The sequence below is a fragment of the Panicum virgatum genome, chromosome 4N, assembly GCF_016808335.1.
Source record: "Panicum virgatum strain AP13 chromosome 4N, P.virgatum_v5, whole genome shotgun sequence".
Lineage (NCBI taxonomy): Eukaryota > Viridiplantae > Streptophyta > Magnoliopsida > Poales > Poaceae > Panicum > Panicum virgatum.
In genome coordinates this window covers 3,074,211-3,096,363 of record NC_053148.1, presented here as the reverse complement: position 1 = coordinate 3,096,363, position 22,153 = coordinate 3,074,211, and the positions used below count along the sequence as shown (strand labels likewise).

At 49.3% G+C, this 22,153-nt stretch overlaps 2 protein-coding genes, 1 long non-coding RNA gene and 1 pseudogene across 6 annotated transcripts; 3 read left to right on the top strand and 1 right to left on the bottom strand.

Annotated features, from left to right (window-relative positions):
• Window positions 1-5,507: 5,507 nt before the first annotated feature.
• On the top strand, window positions 5,508-5,846 carry LOC120670436 (formin-like protein 3). The gene has a single exon (XM_039950529.1). It carries the CDS (start codon window positions 5,508-5,510, stop codon window positions 5,844-5,846), a length of 339 nt encoding a protein of 112 aa, XP_039806463.1.
• Window positions 5,847-7,766: 1,920 nt separating this feature from the next.
• Window positions 7,767-9,629, bottom strand: LOC120668413. The gene is made up of 2 exons (XR_005672433.1): window positions 8,589-9,629; window positions 7,767-8,460 (listed from the first exon to the last, which is right to left on the bottom strand). It is a non-coding gene; the product is annotated as an uncharacterized LOC120668413 (long non-coding RNA).
• A 174-nt stretch (window positions 9,630-9,803) lies between these two features.
• Window positions 9,804-13,667, top strand: LOC120670434 (annotated as a pseudogene).
• Window positions 13,668-17,885: 4,218 nt separating this feature from the next.
• LOC120668412 (pre-mRNA splicing factor SR-like 1) lies at window positions 17,886-22,094 on the top strand. Of its 4 annotated transcripts, none has more exons than XR_005672431.1 (6): window positions 17,913-18,072; window positions 18,198-18,493; window positions 18,883-18,963; window positions 19,314-19,397; window positions 19,592-19,918; window positions 20,893-20,981. XR_005672431.1 is itself a non-coding variant. In XM_039948111.1 (6 exons), the coding sequence occupies exons 2-6, from the start codon at window positions 18,206-18,208 to the stop codon at window positions 21,634-21,636; spliced, it is 1,269 nt and encodes a 422-aa protein (XP_039804045.1). In that variant the 5' UTR covers window positions 17,914-18,072; window positions 18,198-18,205; the 3' UTR covers window positions 21,637-22,094. The 4 variants fall into 4 exon arrangements, 2 of the variants coding, with proteins under 2 accessions (XP_039804045.1, XP_039804046.1); XM_039948111.1 differs by having other exon boundaries at window positions 17,914-18,072; window positions 19,592-19,663; window positions 20,893-22,094; XR_005672432.1 differs by lacking the exon at window positions 19,314-19,397 and having other exon boundaries at window positions 17,886-18,072; window positions 20,893-21,990.
• Window positions 22,095-22,153: the final 59 nt, after the last annotated feature.

Below are 22,153 nucleotides of genomic sequence, written 5' to 3'. Positions count from 1 at the left end.
ACATCTTGCCCACTGATGTGAGGCTCACCTGCCCGCACTTCACGGCGAAGATGGGACCCACTCGACCGACCAACCCGGAGGAAGTGGTTGACCGATCCACGAGGCGCAGATCTCCTCGGAGCCTTCCGGAACGTAACCTGCTAAAAATATATGGCAACAATAAGCCTGAGTATTCTAATACTCAGCAAGACTTACCCGTCCGTGGGTATACTTAGCCCAATAACTAGACATGAAAAGCTTTTTGGCTCTGGAGTTTGTTTTGCTGAAAAGCTACTAATACTGGATCCTTACTTGCAAAATTTTAGCTCAATTTAAGTTTATCAGGTACCAACTAGATTTGCCTAAACACCTAGAGCACGCATGGTTGATCACATTATCTTTTCAGAGCACCACAACCATAACTTAGATTCTCAACTTTCCATTTTCCATTCCATCATTTACTACGATGTGACAGAGAGATCAAGGTTCTCATATCCGCGAGTCACGGCGAATCGATTCGATTTAACCTTGCAAGGTGGACCTAACCAACACGGCACGTATATGCCCCGTCGGGCTATACACACCAACCCTTCACATATGCACACCGAATAGGCGAACTGCCCTGCGACCCGGGACTGCTAGCCCCACCGATACCAACGAAGGATCAGCCATGAGTTTGTATACTAGCTCCACTGGTGAAGACAGTATCAAGTCCGCCTACCGGGGCACATATGGTACTGAGCTTACCGGTTTCGACTACCTCCTACTCCCGGCATGCGGTTAGTACTGTTCAATCCTCGATCAGTAGTGCCAACAACGGTACGGTCCTCAATCGACACAGGCGGAGGCTCACTTTCCATAACTTCCATATCCATAACCAATCCATCTCCACCCGGTCTCCATTTTTCCTTTCTTTTTCTCAAAGATTCATTCTCCAGCAACTTTTCATAAGTAATAAAACCTATATCTCGCGAGTGACAGGAATCACTCGTCTTCTACCGAATCCTAATTAAGCATTGCAGCACTAACGACCTGTATACTAGTAGAGTGACTGAGGAAACCTAGGGATCATGCATCTAAGATTCCAATCAACTCCTAGAAACTTAAATGCACAATAATTATATAACAATTATTGAATAATGAAATTAAGGGTTATGCACCGGGGCTTGCCTTGCCAGTCAGCGGGGTTAGTGACTTCTTCGGGAGCTTGATCAACGACTTCTCCTGGCTGCGGTTCTTCTGCGGAATGCTCCTGGACCGGCTCGGCAATCAGCTCGTAGACGACGTCGGTTTCAGCGTCTACACGAATAAAATATGCCATGCATGAAACTCATGAAATGATGCAACGCAAAACAATGCAAAACTCACAAAAGGTTGCATGGACAAAAATTTACCAACAGCCGCTTCAAGGATACAATTATGGTAGAAAAGAATTTATTTATCAACAACAAAAGAAAAACTGTGGTTAGGAGCTAAACACTTGCAAAACTTAACATGCAAACCTGACTTGGTGATAAAATGTTTACCAGCATGATAATGTATAAACATAACATGCAAGAAACAAATTATTAACAAATACTGGGAAAGAAAACATTTACTTTGCTACTAGCTACAATAAATTGAGCATAAATGGATTTGTAATACACGCAAAACTTTTACCCATGGAAATTTTTCAGTGGACTACACATGTAAGGAGTAAGCAACTGTGAATTTTTCATAATTTTTAGAGCAACAGAACACCTGGTAATAAATAAACTAGGTTAAACATAAACTGAATTTTTAGCAGGGGCAAAAGTGACACTTCACATGCATGAGTATTTTTCATCTGAAGACTTTAACTTAAGAAACCCCACAAAAATTTGGTTTGCATTTTTCGCATTTTTCCTTGATTTTATACGAATTTTACAAATCTCACTCAAATCAAATAAATAGAAAAACAAAACCCACCCCTACCCCCACTGACCCGCGGGCCCCACCCGCAGAGCAACAGAGGGAGCAGGGGCTCCTCTGTTCTGCCCCGGCGGCGCGCGGAGTGCGCGCACGGCGGCCGTGGGGGCCGGCCGGCCAGCTGGGCCGCGCGGCGGCTCGCGCGCAGGGGGGCCGTGCGCCTGCGGCCGAGCAGGGGCGCGCGCAGGGCAGCGCACAGGGGCGCGCGCGGGCTAGCGCGGCGGCGCACGCGGCAAGGGCGGCGGTGGCTTGCGGCGGCGCGCAGTGGCGCGGCCACTCCCACCGGCGCAAGGCCAGGCGGCAGCGGCTTGCGGCAGGGCGAGCCCCAGCGCGGTCGTGCGGTGCCGGCGCGTGCGGTGGCGCGGCCCCATGCCGCGCGGGCACGGCCCGCAACGTGCGGCGGCCGGAGGCAGCGCGGCCACCGGCGGCGCGGCGACGTTCCAGAGGCGGCGGCCGCGGAATCCGAAGGGGAAAAGGTCGGGGAGGAGGAGGAGATGGTAAGGAACCTCACCGTGTGCCCGATTGGAGCAGAGGGAGGCTGGAAGGTGGAGCTCGACGGGAGGGGCGAAGCTCCGGCGACGGCAATGGCGGCCGCGGTGTTCTGGGCGCCGATTTGGCCGAGGAGCCGCTCAATCGAGCTCGAGAAGGGGTGGTGGAGCTTCGGGGCGAGGTAAATCGGCTTGGGGTGCGAGTAATCGAAGCGGAGCGGCGAGGGTGGTCGGCACGGCGGCCGGCGATGGCTCTGTTCGAGCTCGGCTCAACCCACGCGCGTGAGGAAGAAGAAAGGGGAAAACGGACACGGCTCTGGGAGAGGGGATAAGGACGCGTCTGACGTCTGCGCGGAGAGCGAGGTTCGACGCCGGCCGACGCGTGGCGACGCGAACGTCGAGCTCGGCGGTGAACTGACCAAAAACAGGGGAGTCACCGTTGACCGAGATTGAGTGGTTTTTAGCTGACTTTGACCATCCAAAACTCGAAATTTTACATTAGAACATGAAATTTGGCCAAAATAGAAGTTGTAGAGAACGATAAGAGCTACAGCTTTTGTTTTGGGCGAAAGTTGATTCGAAGCTCGGATTAAGGAGAAAAACGAGATCGAACGCGGCTAAACAATGTTTTACCACGCGAACTCGATTAACGCCAACGATGAGCTTAAGTCCATGATTAGCGGGTTTAAGCACATGATTAGCATCTCAATTAACACTGGGGTGTTACATTAGCTTAGTTCAGAATCTGTTTACCGTAGTTGCAACGGGTTCTGCCATGCCACTGCATGTCTGATGTGTGTTTCATTAACGTTGTATTATGATGTAATTCCTATGGTTTATATTGTGTAATGCAGTTTTTAGTTCTTAATTCTTACCGTTATATTTGATGTGTGGTTCACAGTATTCTAGGCTCCTGAAAATGTCCGAAAATATTAAAGTCAAGTTCGAAGATTCACTATATTGCTTGTGCGTGCATGGCACCTCGGCGCCGTGATCTGTGGCGCCAAGACGTGTTATCTCGACGCCACATATTACAGCACCGACCCCCAGGGTCTATTTCTGCAAAAAGTTTCAAAAAGGATACAAATGTGAAATTATTTCACGAAAAAAGGCTAAATTGCAAAAAATAAGGCCGGCCGCCCCTCCGCCGGGCGGCCGGTCCCCAGGGATTTGTCTGCAATTTTTTGTCGTCTTTTTTTTTTGCAGATAAGCCCCTGCCGCCCGGCTGCCCGGCCGCCCGGCAACGGGGCGGCCGGGGTATATTTCTGTAATTTTCCAAATCGAAAATATATTTTTGTAAAAAATGAAAATATAAAATATAAAAATATAAAAACCCCGCTAGCTAGCAGGTTCATGCAACTGACAAGTAGCAACCAGACTACTAGTGGCAGTAGCCATCGCTAGACCGCCTTGGGCAGACGTAGACGGCGAGACGCATCAAGCGGAGACGGCGAGACGCAGGGGCACCGAAGAAGCCCACCGCGCACCAGAGCCAGGCGGCGGCTGCCGACCCGGGCGGGAAGCGGTTGGAGCAGCGGAGATCGGAGCCGGAGGAGAGCGCGGGTTGGGGCTCGCCATGGCCGCGGCGCGGCGGCGGGCATCCCCCTCCGGGTGGTGAGTCGTCGGGCATCTATCTCGTTGGCTGCGCGAGGTGTGTAGTTAGTTTTTGGGTGTGTCGGAGTTTGCTCTTGGGGAGACACACGTACAGCAAGTCAGGAACACAGGACCGAGATCCGCCTCGGATCTGCCTGCCTGGCCCGTCGTCAGCGACTATGGCTTTTTTTGAATAAAGGCAAGACCACTGCCACATCATATAAGAAGAAGAAGCTTTCGTACATAACGCGCCGAAGCGTACACCACCACCACACAATAACGCTCGCGAATAAACACACCCAACAAAACACTACACCACCACAAACTGGGAGAGGAATAAAAAAAAAGCCGCCGCGAACTGCGCCGTCGTCGCCAACGCTGTGCCACGCCAAAAGCCACGGCCCGCTGCAAGCCAGAATGGCAACTCGAACTACTCCACCAAGGGACTATCACCCTCAAGCTACACACACGACCATCGATCCCCTGCTCCAGTGGTGCTTCAACAGGACACTCCCGTCACAGCGTCGATGAAAAACACTGATCCTGGCCACTCTGCGTGCGGGCCTCGCCTCTCCCACCGCCTCACACTCCTCTGCCAAGGACTCAGATAACTGAGACCGCTCTAAAAGCACCAACATCCGCACAGCCGTCACCGGGATCACCACAACACAAGACCTCCAGCACACATGGGTCCTCTGCACCTCCATGCCAACACAGACCAAGCGCACCACCACTGCCTAGCCAAGGCGAGTCTCCAAATGCGATGCCTCCAACGAGGGCACGATGCCAAAGACGCCGCCGTCGCACGTCCAAAGATGGACTGGGTTTTCACCGTAAAGAGCCCCGTACAGTAGGAACATGATGCCCCACAATGGTGCCCCTAACAGGGAGAACGACACCACAAGGGCGCCGCCACCATTGCCACCGACAAAAGCGTCAGTGAAGGATTTCGCCCGACTCAGCACCATGCCTGCCGCAAGTTCTTGGCCAAGCCCGTAGCCCACTCCTTCCCGCCTCCGCAACGCCTCCACCAGAAGAAGCCCAGCATAGCCCGAAGCACCACCTCGGCGCCACCAGCATGCACCAGTGACCCCCAGCTCCACCACCAAGGCGGCGCCGGACCAGCAACGACGTCGAGGAGGAGAAGGAGAGCGCTATCCCCCACACCACGTCGCCCGTCGCCCGTGCGCTGCATGCCCCCCACCATCTCTAGGCCGCAAAACCCAGATCTGGTCAAGGCAGAGGCACCCGATCGCAGCCAGGGCCCTCGCCACCGTCGCCAGCAGCCACAGCCGCGGCCAACAGCGGCCAACCAGGGCCCTCGCCAGGCCAGGCACGGCCATCGGCCGGCCGCTGCCACGGCCACCGACCGGCCGCGGCCACAGCCTGCGGCGGCCAGCCCGTGCCGGCCACGATCGGCACCGCCGCGCCAGCCACGGTCGGCACATGCCCGCGCCATCCACAGCCGGCTACGGCCCACGCCAGCCACGGCCGCCCGCGATGGCCACTGCCGGCGCCCCCATCCGCGCAATCCGCCGCCGCCGCTCCCCGGCGTCGGACGCCCCTCCCCCACACACACCTTCATGCGTCCCCGCCGCGCCGCCACCAGATCCGGCCGGGGCGACGCCGAATCTGGTGGCCCTCGCCGCCGTCACCGTGCAACCGCCCGCCGCCGACGAAGAGGCTTCGGGGGAGCCGAAGCGGCCGCACCCGCCCCAAGCCGCCGGAGAAAGGGGGAAGGCCCCGCCGCCGCCTTCACCGTGGGCCGCCGAGCTTTCGGCGACCCGCTCCGGCGGCGGCGCAGCGGGAGGGAGGGGTAGCGGGAGGAGCAGCGGTTAGGGATCGAGGGAGCCGCCCCGTCGCCCGAGCGGGGATGACGCGAGCGGGTTTTTCATTTTTCACCGGCGTGTCTTTTTGCAGCGACTATGGCTGGCTGACTGGCTCGCCGATTGCTGCTGGCAGCCCCTGACACGATCAGTAGTGATGTGCTGGTGCTCCATCCACCAGCTGACACCAGACGCCCATGCCACCGTGTGATTTTGATCTGCTGTTGGAGGAGGGAGATTAGACGCGGGGAAAGCGATGCCCAACGGGCAACAGCAACGGCCATCCACCAGCTGACACCAGACGCCCATGCCACCGTGTGATTTTGATCTGCTGTTGGAGGAGGGAGATTAGACGCGGGGAAAGCGATGCCCAACGGGCAACAGCAACGGCCATCCACCAGCTGACACCAGACGCCCATGCCACCGTGTGATTTTGATCTGCTGTTGGAGGAGGGAGATTAGACGCGGGGAAAGCGATGCCCAACGGGCAACAGCAACGGCCGTTGCGACGAACGTGCAGTGAAGGTGTACAAAAGCATTGCTCTAAACTAAGTTTATGCACGTGCGTTGCTACGGGTGGCCAAAAAAAATTTAGTGCAATTACACAAAAATTGAGCAACATGGCATTCACTTAGCAACTTGATGTTTTGATGTCAAACTGAGATTAAGAAACATCAACTTTTTACATAATAGTATAATGCCCGCGCTAATGCTACGTTGAAATTTGATAATGCAATTAAACAATCAAAAGAGTTAATGGCACAGCAAAGTGTTGACACCATTTTCTGGCACGTGTCAAAAGAATGAAGAAGAGAAAGAATGCCAGATTGAAGATGGTGATGGTGCATGGAGGAAGAGGATCGGTCACGGTTTGGTGCCGATCAGGTATCTCAGTGTTTATGGGCAAATTTTGGTACGAGACGGTCTCGGTATTGAAGGCGGTGTTTTTATTTATTAAAGTAGGTTTCTTGAGATGGAATTATATTTTGGCGTAATCGGCTAGGATTGTGTTAGCGTGTGGTATAAATATAGTATGGAAGGTGGTGTTTTTATTTATTAAAGTAGGTTTCTTAAGATGGAATTATACTTTGCCGTAATCGGCTAGGATTGTGTTAGCGTGGGGTATAAATATGAACCCCCGACTATTGTAAAGATTGATACACATCCAAACAAACAAACTTTACTACTTGCAATTTACTTTCTCGTCGGCGGCTTCGCCATCTTTTTCTTTCTACGAGTTCTTTCGAGCTGATCAAGGACGCCTCACATTCGAGTGACTCGGTTTGCTGGTAAGTTTTCGTTTACCGAGTGAATCTGAGCTTTAGCTTCCGGACGCATCGCTGTGGTTTCGTTCAGATCTATTCAAAATTTATCGAATTTATCTAAGCTTTGATCTCGGGCGCATCGCTATTTTCTCGTTTAGATTCATTCACAAACTATCCAGCTTAGTGATCTGTTTAATCGTCTGTAAGCTCCTTGTTCATCACAATAAATCTTGTAAAGCCGATTAGATTGAATCATAAGCTTAGTTTTGTCCAGATCCATACATTCGTGGGTTTATACATTATTACCCGGCACGTGTCGACTTTAGATCTAACCGTCTAGTTTTCTATCGGCATCGGCAGCCCATTGCCGATCCCTTGCAGATCGCTTTTTTTTACACGCTCATCATACCCGATCTTTTGTCGTCTTCTGTATCGGCAAGGCTTTGCCAATACCCCGCGTAAGAGTGATTCGGAAATCCAGCCGATACACTCTTGAATTTGACGGTTTGTTTTTTCCTTGTTAATTTCCAGGTCAAATTGACTGGCACGTCTTGATTCAAATCAAGTGCAGTCTGGACTTGGCGTACGAGACTCCTAGACTTGGTGTGTGATCATCTCGCATCCACACAAAGAACTTATTCTTGAAAGTCCTCCACAATCCTACAATCTTTACCGGAGAATAATTTATCTTCTCTCCCAATACTTACTATCCAGTACAAGCTTTACACAGAGTATCGAACTTTTATTTCCTAATGCTGGATTTTACAAAGTGAGTAAATGAAAACCCTCCAAACCTTGACTAACAAATATCAAATTTAGGATAAACTTATTCTGGGTATAAAAAGGAGCAAAAGGATAAGTAAATATGTCCTTTGCAAGTGACCCCAGTGAACTGATGCCATCTCTCAAGTGACTTCAACCGCTTAATAAGATGTAGAAGTCTGGTTCTCGGCCTAAAGCAACCAATACTTAATTAAAACTGCTTAATAACGTAGAAGTTTATTACGAAATCTCCAGGCTTCCGTAGCTGAAAAGATGCCAATAATAAGGTCCACAGGTTCAGTTGGTAAGCGTGAAGCTTTCCACTGTTCAGACAACTCGACATAACTCTATGGAGCGAAACCAGGTGAAGCGGGCAAATTAGCAGCGAAGACATCAAGCTCTCCTTTCAAAGACAATTCCGTTGCATCCTCTAGATTGCAATCCTGCCAGGACAATGCTTAATCTGGTTACCTTTCACTTTGGGTTCATAAGAAGGACGATCACGCATCATCAATGCAGCAGCATCTCCATTCAATGGATCAGAAGGATTCGGATATAGTAGAAGTTGTGGGAGGAAGACCTCAAACACATTGACAAGATCTGCAACATATTACTGATAGATCTAAAGTACAAAGCACCTGGAGCTCCAGTTGTAAAGATAATGCAATAGGGAAAATTAGCTAACTGGATGTCAACACAGGTAATGAAAAGGAAAGATCAATTATTACCAAACATTGGGCTCCATGTTTGGTTGATGACATCGAAACAAACTGAACCAGGCCTACCGTTTGCATCCATCCAGAAGTGGTTAGAAACTAAATTGTTATCATGGTTTGAATAGACAAAGTAACAACTCTTTGAGTTCAGAGGTACTCACATTTCATCGACAAACCAATTGACGGGGATTTGCATGGATATGCATCTGGCAGTTCTACTCTAACCTTCCACACGCCTCCTTGATAAATGCCTATTAAACTCAGCAAAGCATCCTTCAGTGCAGCTAGTCATCATAAATCAGTACTAACAAGACTGAAGCTTCAAGTACATCATTCAGATACTGATGACAACACAGAAAGCAAAAACAGCTCATCAACAGGTTAAATTAGGGATCTGATCATATCTGTTCTCAAGTTACATCAATGGAATCTAAAGGCCACAATGATCAACAAAAACTCTTAACTTCCTGAAAACTCGTTGTTCAGTCAGTGTATCTAGATCAAAAATCAGATGCTACAGGATCATCGACGCAAGAAACGGAATCAAATCGGGCTAGAAGGGGAAGGACTCAGATTGCGTGACTTGCCCACGGCATGTCAAGCCGTGACATGCGACGATTCCAGGCCGCCGAAAACGAATCGGATGCCTCTCCGTCGGCCGCCCACAGAAGTCCGTTGCGGTCACTGTTCGCCCCCAAATCCACCGTAAGCGGCCTCCGTTTTCAGAGCTCGACGCCGCGCACTCGCGGACGTCGGCCCGTCGCTCGTCGCCGCCACGGGAGGCTGCCGTCCCGTCGCCGCCGCGGGAGGCCGCAGCCCCGTCGGCCGTCGCCGCCGCGGGAGGCCGCCGGCCCCGTTCGTCACAGCGGCCGCCGCGCGAGGCTGGCGCGCCGGCCCTGCCGCTCGTGGAGGCCGGCGTCAGGGTGCGACGGACTGTGCCGGCGGCAAGCGGGATTGGGGGGCAGCAGGAGCGGCGAGATTGGGTGCTGCGGCGGCGTCGGCGGATCTAGGATGGGTCGGGGAGAGGTGGGCGGGGCGACGGGCGGTTTTTTTTTTGGGTTTTTTTTATCGTACCATTACAATTTTTAAAGTTTGGAGAAACGCCATTACTATTCGTCTATTTCGAAACATACCATTACAATTTTTCGTTTCTCGCAAAAATGACACAGAATACATATGGAGACAACCTGGGCCCAGCTGCAGGTGTATATGAATACGTATATTGCAATGAAGGCTTCCACATGTCGTCATCATCTTCTTCCTCCTCTCGCCATCTTCCCATTGCTGAGCCCCCGTCTTCCGGCGCATCTTCCGGCGCTCCTCCACTCCCTCGCCGCATCTTGCGGCGCCGCTGCCCCTGTCTTCTCCTCCTCCTCCCTCTCCATCCCCGCCCCCGCCGCCGCGGCGCCAAGCCAGCAGTCCCCACCCCTCTCGCGTGCGCCGCCATCGGGGCCTGCGCGGGCGCCGCCGCGGGGGCCTTCACCTACGCTGCACTGCTCCCCATCGACGCCGTCAAGACCCGCCTCCAGGCCGCCGCGGCTCCCTCCGTCACCGCCTGGCAGGTCTTACTCGACATCCTCCGCACCGACGGGCCCCTCGGCCTCTACCGCGGCCTCTCCGCCGTCATCCACGGCTCCGCCTCCTCCTCCGCCGTCTACTTCGGCACCTGCGAGCTCGCCAAGTCGCTGCTCCGCCCCCACCTCCCGCCCTTCCTCGTGCCCCCGCTTGCCGGCGCCAGCGGCAACATCTCCTCCGCCATCATGGTCCCCAAGGAGCTCATCACGCAGCGCCTCCAGTCCGGCGCCGCCACATGCCGCTCCTGGGAGGTGCTCCTCCACATCATCCAGACCCACAGCTTCTTCGGCCTGTACGCGGGATACGCCGCCACGCTCCTCCGCAACCTCCCCACCGGGGTGCTCAGCTACTCCTCCTTCCAGTACCTCAAGGCATTCACCCTCAAGATCGTACTCTGCGGTGCTCTTGCAGGGGCTATATCCGCCGCACTCACCACTCCGCTGGACGTCGTCAAGACGCGCCTCATGACCAGGGTCGGAACGGAGGGCAGCCGCACCGTGTTGGGGACGAGGAGGGGCTCATGGGCCTGTCTCGTGGCATTGGCACCACTGGCAACGGGCGCTCAGCAATGGGAAGATGGCGAGAGGAGGAAGAAGATGATGACATGTGGGGCCCGCGAGTCAGCGATAGGAGAGAGGGCCTTCATTGTAATATACATATTCATATACACCTGCAGCTGCCTAGGTTGTCTCCATACGTATTCTGTGTCATTTTTGCGAGAAGCGAAAAATTGTAATGGTATGTTTTGAAATAGACGAATAGTAATGGCGTTTCTCCAAACTTTGAAAATTGTAATGGTATGGATCCAAAAAAACCCGTTTTTTTTTGGGCGGGGTATGAGGGGGGGGGGCGCTGGGCGGACGGTTGTTGGGTGGGACGGACGAAAACGAGATGGCGCGGTACACGATTGAAAGCCTACTGCGGATCATTGAAAGCGTAAAAGACGAAAAAAAATCTCTTTTAGAGTCTTTTTAGTAGTAGCGGTACACGATTGAAAACGTACTGCGGACCATTGAAAGCGTAAAAGACGAAAAAAAATCCCTCTTAGAGTCTTTTTAGTAGTAGAGAAGAGATAGAGAAGAACAAAGCGTAAAACGATCGAGACAATGACTAGGACTGCCATGCTCGAATCCGGTCGCGTCGCTGACTAGTTCGCGATTGGCCGCTTCCAGTTCCCTCGGCTGGGGATCGGATGACGACTCTCCTCCAGCTCCGATCTCCGCGCCAATGACCAAAAATTCAAAAAGCCCGCAGACCATCTCTTAATTACATGCGAGACATCAGACTAAACAACTTAATTTAAGCAAAAAAATTACTTGCGCATGTAACTTTGCATGCGCATCGCCAGTTAGGCCAGTCTAATACATAGTTTCATCACATGGTTACTTAGACAAAAAACTAGGTAAGTGAGCCAGATGAGTTTTATGGAGATGAAACTCCTCTCACATCTCATGAAACTCTTCTTTCTCTTTTCTCATAAATATCCTGCCACATCAGCAAAATTAAATGCCATGAAACTCTCAAGAAACTCCACTGAGACTGGCCTTAGCCATAGCTCAGGCTTTGGCCGGATTTTTTTAGGGTAACTTTGTGCGCTAATATTAGGAGTCATGCGCGTGGGTGGGATCCAACTGGTCGCAGAAAGCCCACCGCTGCTCGCCGCACCGCCAAGGCTACCGGAGTTAGGGTTCCGGGCTGTCGGGGTTAGGGTTTGGGGTTGCCGGGGCTGCTCTACTGCTGGACCTATAGAGGATCGCCGAGGGCTCGTCGGACCGGCGGGGGCGCCGCCAGACAGAGGGGTGGGGGATGTAGGAATCTAGGCCACGGCGAGAGGGCTAGTTCATCTTAAGGGGGCGGCTGCTGAGCCACCAGCGGCTCTTGCACATGGGGTTTTTTGCCTCCTCGTCACCGTCGAGTGAGGGCAAGGCGGGCGGCGCGCCCACGAGGCGGCCGCGAGGGGAAGGTGCGAGCACCCCATCGAGCGAGAGCTACTGGCAGCGGGGCACACCTAGAGGAGCACGGACCAGCATGGTAAGCTGGGGATGCGTCTCTGACACTCAGGGCAATGGCCGGTGCCACGCCCTCGGCCTCAGCAGCCTCGAAGTAGATATAAAGGCGTGTGCTTATGTGTGTGTGTGTGGAGGGGGGGCATATGCCCTATTTACAGTAAGAGACCATCATATTATTCTGTTGGCTTGTTACGTACTACTAACTATAATATGCTTGTCTACTTCAATATATAACCAATGAACACCTTTCTTCTATGTTTGCAAACGACCCGTTCGTTCGGGAAGGCAGCAGGTAGCTCGCCATCAACCTCAAATCATTGGCAAGTTTGTCTTCGGCCCTGGTCTGGCTATGCCGGTGCTGACCTCACTGAGGCCTTGTTTAGATGCAAAAAATTTTTGGGTGTAAAGTACTGTAGCACTTTCATTTGTATTTAGTAATTATTGTCCCGTCATGGGTTAACTAGGCTCAAATGATTCGTCTCGCAAATTATACTTAAACTGTGTAATTAATTATTTTGTTTAGCTACATTCAATACATCATGCATGTGTTTAAAGATTTGATGTGACGGAGAATCTTGTAAAGTTTTGGAATTTTGAGTGCATCTAAACAAGGCCTGAGCCCAGCGAGCGAGTGCATTGCACAGCTGCCGGTGTACCAGCAGTAGAGATGGCAGCGGATCGGGTTCGGTGCGGGTATACGCGGGTTTCGGTTTTTCGGGTTTCGGGTTTGGTGTTGGTTTTTCGCCCACGGTTTTCAGGTTCGGGTTCGGGTTTGGTTTCGGGTTCGGTTTCGGGTTTTGGTTTCCACCCGTGGATATCCAATGGATATCCGAAATAAATTATTTGGAATTAAAACTCATGTTTTATAATATGTTAATGATAATTTGTTTACTTAGACTATTAAATTTATTGAAAGTTGAGTCATGAAAATATTTATTATTTGTTGCCTCTTGTTTATACATGTGAATATGTGTATATTTATCCACGGGTTTCGGGTTTCCATTCGGGTTTCGGGTATCCGCGGGTTTGGTTTTGGTGATGGATTTCCACCCGAATCGGTTTCGGGTTCGGGTTCGGGTTTCGATTTCGGGTTTCGGTTTTGGGTGCACGGAGACTCCACCCGATCCGAACCCGACCCGTTGCCATTCTTAACCAGCAGGTTGCAACCCTGCGACCATGCCTTGTGGCCGTGCTGGTGGCCTCCAATGCAGTCTGCGCCTATGTCAAGGTAGAGGTAGCTATCATGGAAGGCAAGCACTTGGAGCAGATGGACAAGGTGGCGAGGAGGCTCCTGCACGTGTGCCTTCTTCTTGACATCGTCACGTCTGCGGTCACCGTTGCGATGGGGCTGGCAATGTACTTGTACATTTTCCAGGTAAAAGTGACGGTGCTGAGCTGTGTCTTGGAGGTTGTCCTAGCGGCACTCCCTGGAACCTACATGGTGGCCACAGTCGTCTGTTGTTTAGTGTACTACAAGTTCACAAGGATGGCCATCTTCTTCAACTGAAGCTCTAACATTGCCAGTTTGTTATCTGCACTTCGGTTTGGTTGTGTCTCCAAAGAGCTTCGGTTGTGTTTGTGTGTGCTTGTTCAACTTCGACTTGTGTGTTTCTATTTGCAACTGGTTTCACATGGTAATGTAGTTGTTTTATTAAATTGTGATCGAGAAAGGATGGAGAAGTGGGCGCCAATATGTGCATCGCATATTTGCTGCTGGTTTATCAAAAGTAACAGTGACAATGATTGAACGGTAGTACAATTACTAAAAACTTGAAGATCAAGAATACCTAGCCCTCCCTTCACTACTTCCGTACCCTGCCGAAGAAAACTCATTATTCTGTCGATTCTCTTCAAGACCCACTTTCCATTGATGCACAAGCTCTAAGGGGGCTCAAGCCCCCCCCCCCCTAAGGGGCTCTAATAAAGGGGTTTAGTGTATAACATGTTCGGATATTGATTGGAGTATAGTTCCAGTTTGTTCTAGACAAGTAAGCTTCGATTTGTGTGTGTTTGTATATATGTGCAACTGTGAACTTCGGTTTGTGTCTTCAGAAAGCTTCGGTTGTGTGTATGTGTAATTGTGTGCAACTACAAACTTCAATTTATGTGTTTCTATGTGCAACTAGTTTCGCATGGTACTGTAGTTGTTGTATTGTTAACTTGAGATCGAGGAACGATGGAGAAGTGGGTGCCAACATATGCATCTCATATTGTTTGTTGGCTTATCAAAAGTAATTGTAACAATCTAAAGCATATAGACAATATATAGTTGATACTCCATACGGACAATGGTTAAAAGGTAGTACAACTATTGTGGGCTAATTCAGCTAAACACCATAAGATTAACTATAACTAAGGGCGGATACAGCGTGGGGGTAGCTCCCCCAAAAGCACCCCAATATTTTTCAGCCATGGATGAAGAAGAAGAAAATGAGGAGGAAGGAGAAGAAAAAAAGAGAGAGCGAGGAAGAAGAAGAATAAATAAGCCCCTCCTAACTTGATCAAAGTCTTTGATCCGCCACTGTATACCTACCACTATATTTCTCAGAATGTCTTGACACTTCTTTCATCAAGTGTTGGAAGAAGATATCCGATCTAGGAATCAATGCACCAGGATACTATATGAAACCTTGAACATAAGCAAAAACTGTAGAATAACAACATCACCATCTATAATTAGTTGAATTTGTTGAAGAAAAGAAAAGAAGTAAAAAAATGTTACATCTATGGGGGGTCAATATATATCAGAAACTGAAGTTTCACTAAAGTTTTTAGATTTGTCAACCATTTAATACTATGCTAGGTAACAGCACGAAGACTGCCATATAAAATGTAAAATTTTAGTTTTAGTTTGTTGACCCAAGCAATACTACATGAGCATGCACTTGTGTCCCCTGCTAATTGCATGGAGTTTGTTGGTGATATATCAGTTGGCAAGAATTGTTTTGAAGACTCCCCATACTAGTTGCAGAACTTGCATCATGATGAACAATAGACAAGGTTACATGTTATGCGGCTTGATAGCCTTCCATTCCCTTCATAATCACATAAACAACTTTCATCCTTAAATTGGTAGAATTGGTTACAATACCTAATAGTCATCTTGCATGCCAAGTGTACTTGCTCTTTCTAATGTTGTCTACTGCAGACATAAAAGATATCTTCCTTGGATACTTATTATTATTCATCGTTTGAAGAATGAGATTCAACAGAAGTAAAATCAGATTCTTTCATCCACTCCTATAATCATATGAACAATATTCAATCTGATTTCTAGTCAGATATCATATGTAAGAAATGTATAAAGTAAATCCTTTATCACAATCTAGCTAGCTACATCCAGAGTTACAATCCAATCATTTTATAATCTTTTCCTTATTTAGCCAATTAACCCAATCTTCAAGAAACAGCATATGTATCTCATAAAAAGGATCCAACACAAATATGAATTCTGCAGCAAGCTCCCTAAGTTCAACATATCATTGTATGCGACATCCATATTTCAAGGTCGTTGCCCAAACAACAACATCTTCTATGAAAGTCTCCAATGTCAAAACATGACTTTAGTAGATCCACATGCCAATTGCCATTCATGATAATTGATATTTGAACAATAAGTATTTCTAAGTCAAAAAGCTCTCAAGAGCTGGCCATTCTTTTTCAAGCCAGTTTCAGCTAAGGATTCAACTCTTACTACAACAACGTAACAACACAATAGTGCAATGAATCTAATCTTCATTTGGATGCTCTCCAATCCTTATCATCTGACAGAAGAACGAGAGAACAATAATATGCTAATAAATTGAAAATTTAGCAAAGTTGATATTCCAAGACACACTATTCTTTTCACCATGAGCAAGCATGGTCTAACTTGACATATCGTTTTATTGGACACGAGGGCCTTGTTTAGTTGGCTTCAAAATTCTAAAACTTTATAAGATTTCCCATCACATCGAATCTTTAAACGTATGCATGAAGTATTAAATGTAGCTAAACAAAATAACTAATTACACAGTTTGTCTGTAATTTGCGAGACGAATCTTTTGAGTCTAGTTAACCCATGATTGGATAATAATTACCAAATACAAACGAAAGTGCTACAGTACTTTACACCAAAAACTTTATGCATCTAAACAAGGGCGAGATTAGATGATATGAAACTCTAGACCTCACTGGATATTAAAAGGGTTTTATTTCATTGGAAAAGGTGATGAAACTCTTTTTTTTTATAACAAAAATTCAACAACATGTTTGGTAAACTAAGGTTCGTGGGGGTACAACGCAAGTACATCAATCTAAGACTGAGTCCAACAACGCGAGGCAAAAGAATTTTTGCCTCGCGCTCGCCACTGTGCCTCGACGAGCGCCGCTCCAACAGCAGAGGCAGCGGGCGAAGCATTTTGCTTCGCGAGGAGAGAGGAGAGCTAAAAATAAATCGCCTCTCTCCTCCTATGCATTTCTCCGCGGCCACGGGCAAGCGGCGCGGGCGCGGGCCGACTGGCCGCGGCGGCGGGCGAGCTCGGGGGCGGACGCGGGCCGTGGGCACGACCGGCAGCCCCCTGCTTCACCTTCGGCGAGCGCGGCCCCTTCTGAGCTTGAGGGCGGCCCTCCTCTCCTGATGCTGCGGCGAGCGGCGGGCGCGCCGGCCGGAGCGTCCTGCGGCGAGACAAGCAACGGCGAGCTTCGATGGCGGCGGCGAGCAGGCGAGGGCGGCGTTCCCTTCTCGGCCTCCCCTGCTCCCCTACTCGGGAGCGGCGCGGCTCGGCCTCCCCTGCCGCGGCGGGATGGGGAGGAGGCGGCCTCCCGACGGCGGACGGCGAGCAGGAGGAGGGCGGGTTCTTGCGCCAAGAGGTGCTCCACTCTGGGTCTTGGGGCGGCGGCCGCAACGAAGGCAGCGTACGACGCGCCGCGCGCGTCGGTGCGTGGCGTCTCCGACGAGCGGGACGACAGGGTGAGGGCCGTGCCCTCGTCGCCCCCCTGCAACGATCCCGGCCAAGAACGGGGCGGGCTCCTGGCGGGATCCAGCCGGGGCGGGCCTGCGTGGCGGCGCGGGGCCGGCCAGCGCGGCCTGCGGGGTGGCGCGGGCCTGCTCTGCTCCGCGGCGGGAGAAGGGGATGGCGGCGCAGGCCTGCTCTGCTCCGCCGGCGAGGGCGCCCCGCCCATGGACGCCGCCCCGCGTGCGTCTCCTGGCCGAGATCCAGCCGGGGCGGGCTCCGCGGCGGGCTGAGAAGAACGAGGAGGGCGCGTCGTCGTCGGCGGGCTCCTCGATAGGTGCGACGGCGGGGAGCGCCGGCAGCGCGGCACTGCCTCGAGATCGGGCGCGGCGAGGATGAGAAGAGGACGTCGGAGGAAGACGAGGGGTGCGCTTGGAGCAGAGCTCGAGGCAGAGCTCGCTCCGCGCCGCCGTCGGCCGCTGCCCCGGCACCTTCTTCCGCCACGGAGCTGGCCCGAGCAGGGGGGAGGGAGGACCGAAGGAGGGTGAGGGACGTAGAGTAGATTTTTTTGCGTGCGCTGTTGGAGATCAGTATTTTTGCGATGGAGATGCAAACCCTGTACATGAGGCAAATGAACGAATGCCTCGTTCATTTTGCATCGGCTTGTTGACCGTAGAACCCTTGTTGAATAAACTTCACGTAGAAATGTTGCCCGAAGCGGGATCAGGCAGGATCTTCAGAGTAAGCAGGCCCTATAAAGATCCTACAGAGATCATCCAGCGAACGGCTGTGATTTGACTAGGCACAGTCGGCGGGACCCAACCGCCTTGACCCCACGGCACGGGCTCCTCCTCTCCTACGCCTCTCGTCCAGGTTCTCCTCCCCCCAAATCCAACGTGATTCCTCCGAGCCGCCGCCGAGGCGGCGTATCCCCGCCAACCCGTGGCTCCGCTCGCCTCCCGGCTGAACACACAAGAGGTAACCTTTCGATTCCAAGGCGAAACCTTGGATCTCGACGCCGAAAAAAACGAAATCTTTTCTTTGCTGTCCGCATGCGCTTCAAGGCCTCTGGTGTGATTCGAATCGATTTCTTGTTGGTTCAGTGCTGGGAATGGAGATCCAATCGTCAGGCCGGTCCATCGACGTGCTGATGGAGAAGGTGCTGTCCGTGAACATCCTCTCCTCGGACTACTTCAAGGAGCTCTACAAGTTCAAGACCTACCACGAGGTCGTCGACGAGATCTATAACCAGGTCGACCACGTCGAGCCCTGGATGACCGGCAACTGCCGCGGGCCCTCCTCCGCCTTCTGCCTCCTCTACAAGTTCTTCACCATGAAGCTCACCGTCAAGCAGATGCACGGCCTGCTCAAGCACCCGGACTCCCCATACATCAGAGCTGTAAGTCAATCCCTATCCTCTCTTGGTTTTCAATTCAATGTTTTGGTTTATGTTTCGGCTTTAGGAACAGATACTTACTGCAAAGGATTTAGGGCATTTAGTAGGCGAAACAGAATTTGCTAAACAGTTGAACTTTAGGCTCAGTGGTGTGACTGCGATGACTGAGATGGTCCTTGCTGTGTTGTTATTGGGTAAAGCTCCTCCAGTGGTAGATGTAACAAGTGGGTGGACTAGGAAGTCTGTCTTACAATACTGATAAAAATCATTGGTCCAATTTACATTAAAGCAAGTGATATGCCCATTCGCACATGGCACTAGCTTGTAGGTCATCTCGTGTATCAAAACAAATTAATTTGGCTGTCAGAAAATAATATTTGATTATATTTCAGATTGGATTTCTCTACCTGCGATATGTTGCAGAACCAAAAACACTGTGGACTTGGTACGAACCCTACATCAAGGATGACGAGGTATCTCTTTTCCATTAGCCCTTCTGATTCTAAATTATAAACTTAAGTGCCAAAAGAACAACTTCTAGTTCAGCCATATGTTTATGAATTACGCTCTCAAGTTATCATCAAACTTCTGCTTTGTTTCCACTTAAGTGGCATGTTAAACTTGTGAAAGACAAATAAAGATCTTTTCATATTGACACCTGCTATGTACTAAGAGCTGCGCTTGTAGCAAATCAGATATAGTTCTTAAAACACAAAAGGCGGAACAAAAGGTGTTTCCTATATTTGTATTCTACTCTAGACTCAGGAAGAACCGAACAAAACTCTCAACTGAAGGAAGATGTTGATATGATTGAAATGTGCAGTTCTCGGGGTGGAATTGGTGGTTCGCTGGAATCTACCATTCATGTCCTAGCATTTGCTTCTTTGGAACACAACAACGTGCACGTGTATGAACTGACTGCTTAGCCATGTGGATATCTCTGTGAAAATAATCTTATTACAACTACTACCGTAACATTGAATTTTTGTGTTATAGCTGTCAAATATTAAATATTTATGCTTCTTTATGATGTAATAAATAATCATTTTTTTTACTTCTTTCCTGTGTCCATTTCTCAAATCTAATGCCATATTCTTTCAGGAGTTTTCCCCTGGATCAAATGGTAAAATGACTACAATGGGCGTTTACGTGCGTGATCTCCTCCTTGGCCAGGTATATCTCTTGAACTTATTTGACATTTCTGCCATACAACAAAACGGTATTCTAAGCTGCTATCAGTGTCCTTTAGTGTTACCCATTTACATTGAGGATGGACATCATTAACCATATTATTTTCTGAACCTAAATGCAATTAGTCTTTCTTGAATCACTCACCTGTTGATTTGCCATACTGAGGGGAAATTTCAATTGTGGAGTTGCTTTTAAGAGGAGACATCATCTCTTCCGCCAGTAACATCACTGTTTAAGGTTTGTCATGATGTGTTGCTCAGAAGTTCTTTTTCTCTTTTTCACTAACCTTCCCTATGTTTGAAGTGGTTGAAGGATTCATAACATTCGAAATGGTTTGTTCTTTACTAGTTTGCGAGATAATTTAATCTTTTTTTTTTACTTGTTGGGGATTGTTTCAGATGAAATGATGTATGTCCATGGGGCTTTTGCCCATATTAGTTTCTTGTGGCAAGGGTTGTCAGTATTTTCTTTTTCTCCACATATTATGCTTTCCTGAAGGTGTATGTTATGTGTTATCAAGGAAATATGTTTGTTTCTCTTGAAAAAAAATGTGATATGGTTCCAATACGTTAAATATCATATACATGAAAGCTCTTTTATGTGTTTGGGGAAATAAAAAAGATGAGTAATGCCAAGACCTATTTGATAGTTAAACTATACATCACTTTTCCCCCTTTTTTCTGGTTGACCTGAGATATTACTAGCAAATCTCTCTAAATTCATCTGTAATTTAACCATGGCCCAATTGGTCAGAAATTTAAATGCCGTGGTAGTTAGGAAATGTTTTGGTCAGCTGTTGCCTGTTGCTACTCTTGAGCAGAGATGTCCTCTCTCTATTTACCAGTCGTTACCGATACACTATACATCAATGATGGTTAACTCAGTTTGCTGAAAGAAATAGTAATACAGTTGACAAAATTGTTAGTTCCCCCGCAATCCTGACTACTGACCATTTTGGTTGTCTAATCTTCTGCAGTGATTTTAGAGCTGCATGCAATTGCATACGTAAATGCCACGAGAAATAATTGCTTATTAAAATCACCATTGTATTGACCTATATCATTCTTCTCTTTCTTTTTGTTTTGGTTGACAACCCTGATGCAATTGCTTAGTGTTTCTATTTTTTTACTAGATTACTCTATTACACGATTTTCAATTGAGAACTATTATTTCTTACATGTTACAAAGTGTCAATGATATTTTTCTTGCAGTACTATTTCGACAGTCTTCTTCCACGAGTGCCTCTCCCAATTCTGCGACAGGTCACCAGCCATCTTGAGAAGCTGAAGCTTCCAACAAAGCAGTCAGGAATGACAGGGGATTCCAATAGGCATGAATCAAATGATACTGCCCGAAGGCCTCCTTCCGTAAAGGCTTCGTTGTCTGTCTCTTTTGGTCAGCGTGCTCCACACCGTGCATCCACAAGGGATTCGTCCCCAGTTCGAAGAACATTACCTTCCAAACAGGAAAAGGATAGAAGTTATGATGGTGACCGTGCAAGATCACCACCAAGGAAGCACCGAAGTCGGAGCCGTGAGCGCGATCATGATTCTGAGAGGGACCGTTCAGATCGTGATCGTGGCAGGTACAAGGATAGGGACCATGATCGACATGCCCGTGATCACAGAGACCGGGACCATCATCGGTCAAGTTATTCAGATAGGGATGGTGAGAGGCGAGGCCGTGAAAAGAGGGACAGGGATTCTGACAGAAGTGGACGTTCAATCACCCACAGGAGCAGGAGCAGGAGCAGGAGTCCAGTCAGTGGCAGAATTGACGGTGACAAACATCGCTCCAGCCCATTTGGTAAGGTGCCAGAATCATCCAACCTGGCAAAGCTGAAGGATCTATATGGTGATGCAACAAACACAAATAACGATTCTGGTGATGATAGAGCTCATGGGGATTCTGGAACCGAAGAGGTAATCCGATTGGGAGGCCAAAGGTGGAGGTGAATCTGGGCTCATGAATTCTTGTTTTTACTAAGATCAATATACTGTGTCAGAAGTGACCCAAGAATGATGGGCTGCATGGCTGTATCTGTCTTGCCCCATACAATTTCCAAGATTTACATGGAAGTTTTTTTCTAGCTATTATGGTGTTAATCTTTACATTTCTTAGCCCATGAATGCTGCCAAATCATTACGGGCTTATTTTAGCCAGCACGTGAGTATGATGCAATAAGCATAGGTGTATAGATTTATAAGGTAACTAAGCCTTGCTGGTTCAAAATTGCAAAATGTACGATAGATGCTTGTATGGTTCCTTTTGGGACGGCGCCGAGTTGCCATGTACGCACACTTGCGAAAGCCTTTTTTCCCCTTTCTTTTTCTTGGTTGAAGATGATCTCTGTGCTAGTCACGAGAGCTTGGACGCAATTGAGAACACAAGTATATGCAACTCACTTTGCTTATGTATCCAGCATGCAGAGCACCTTGTCTTTTGACTTCTGCTCGTTAGATGATGACATGA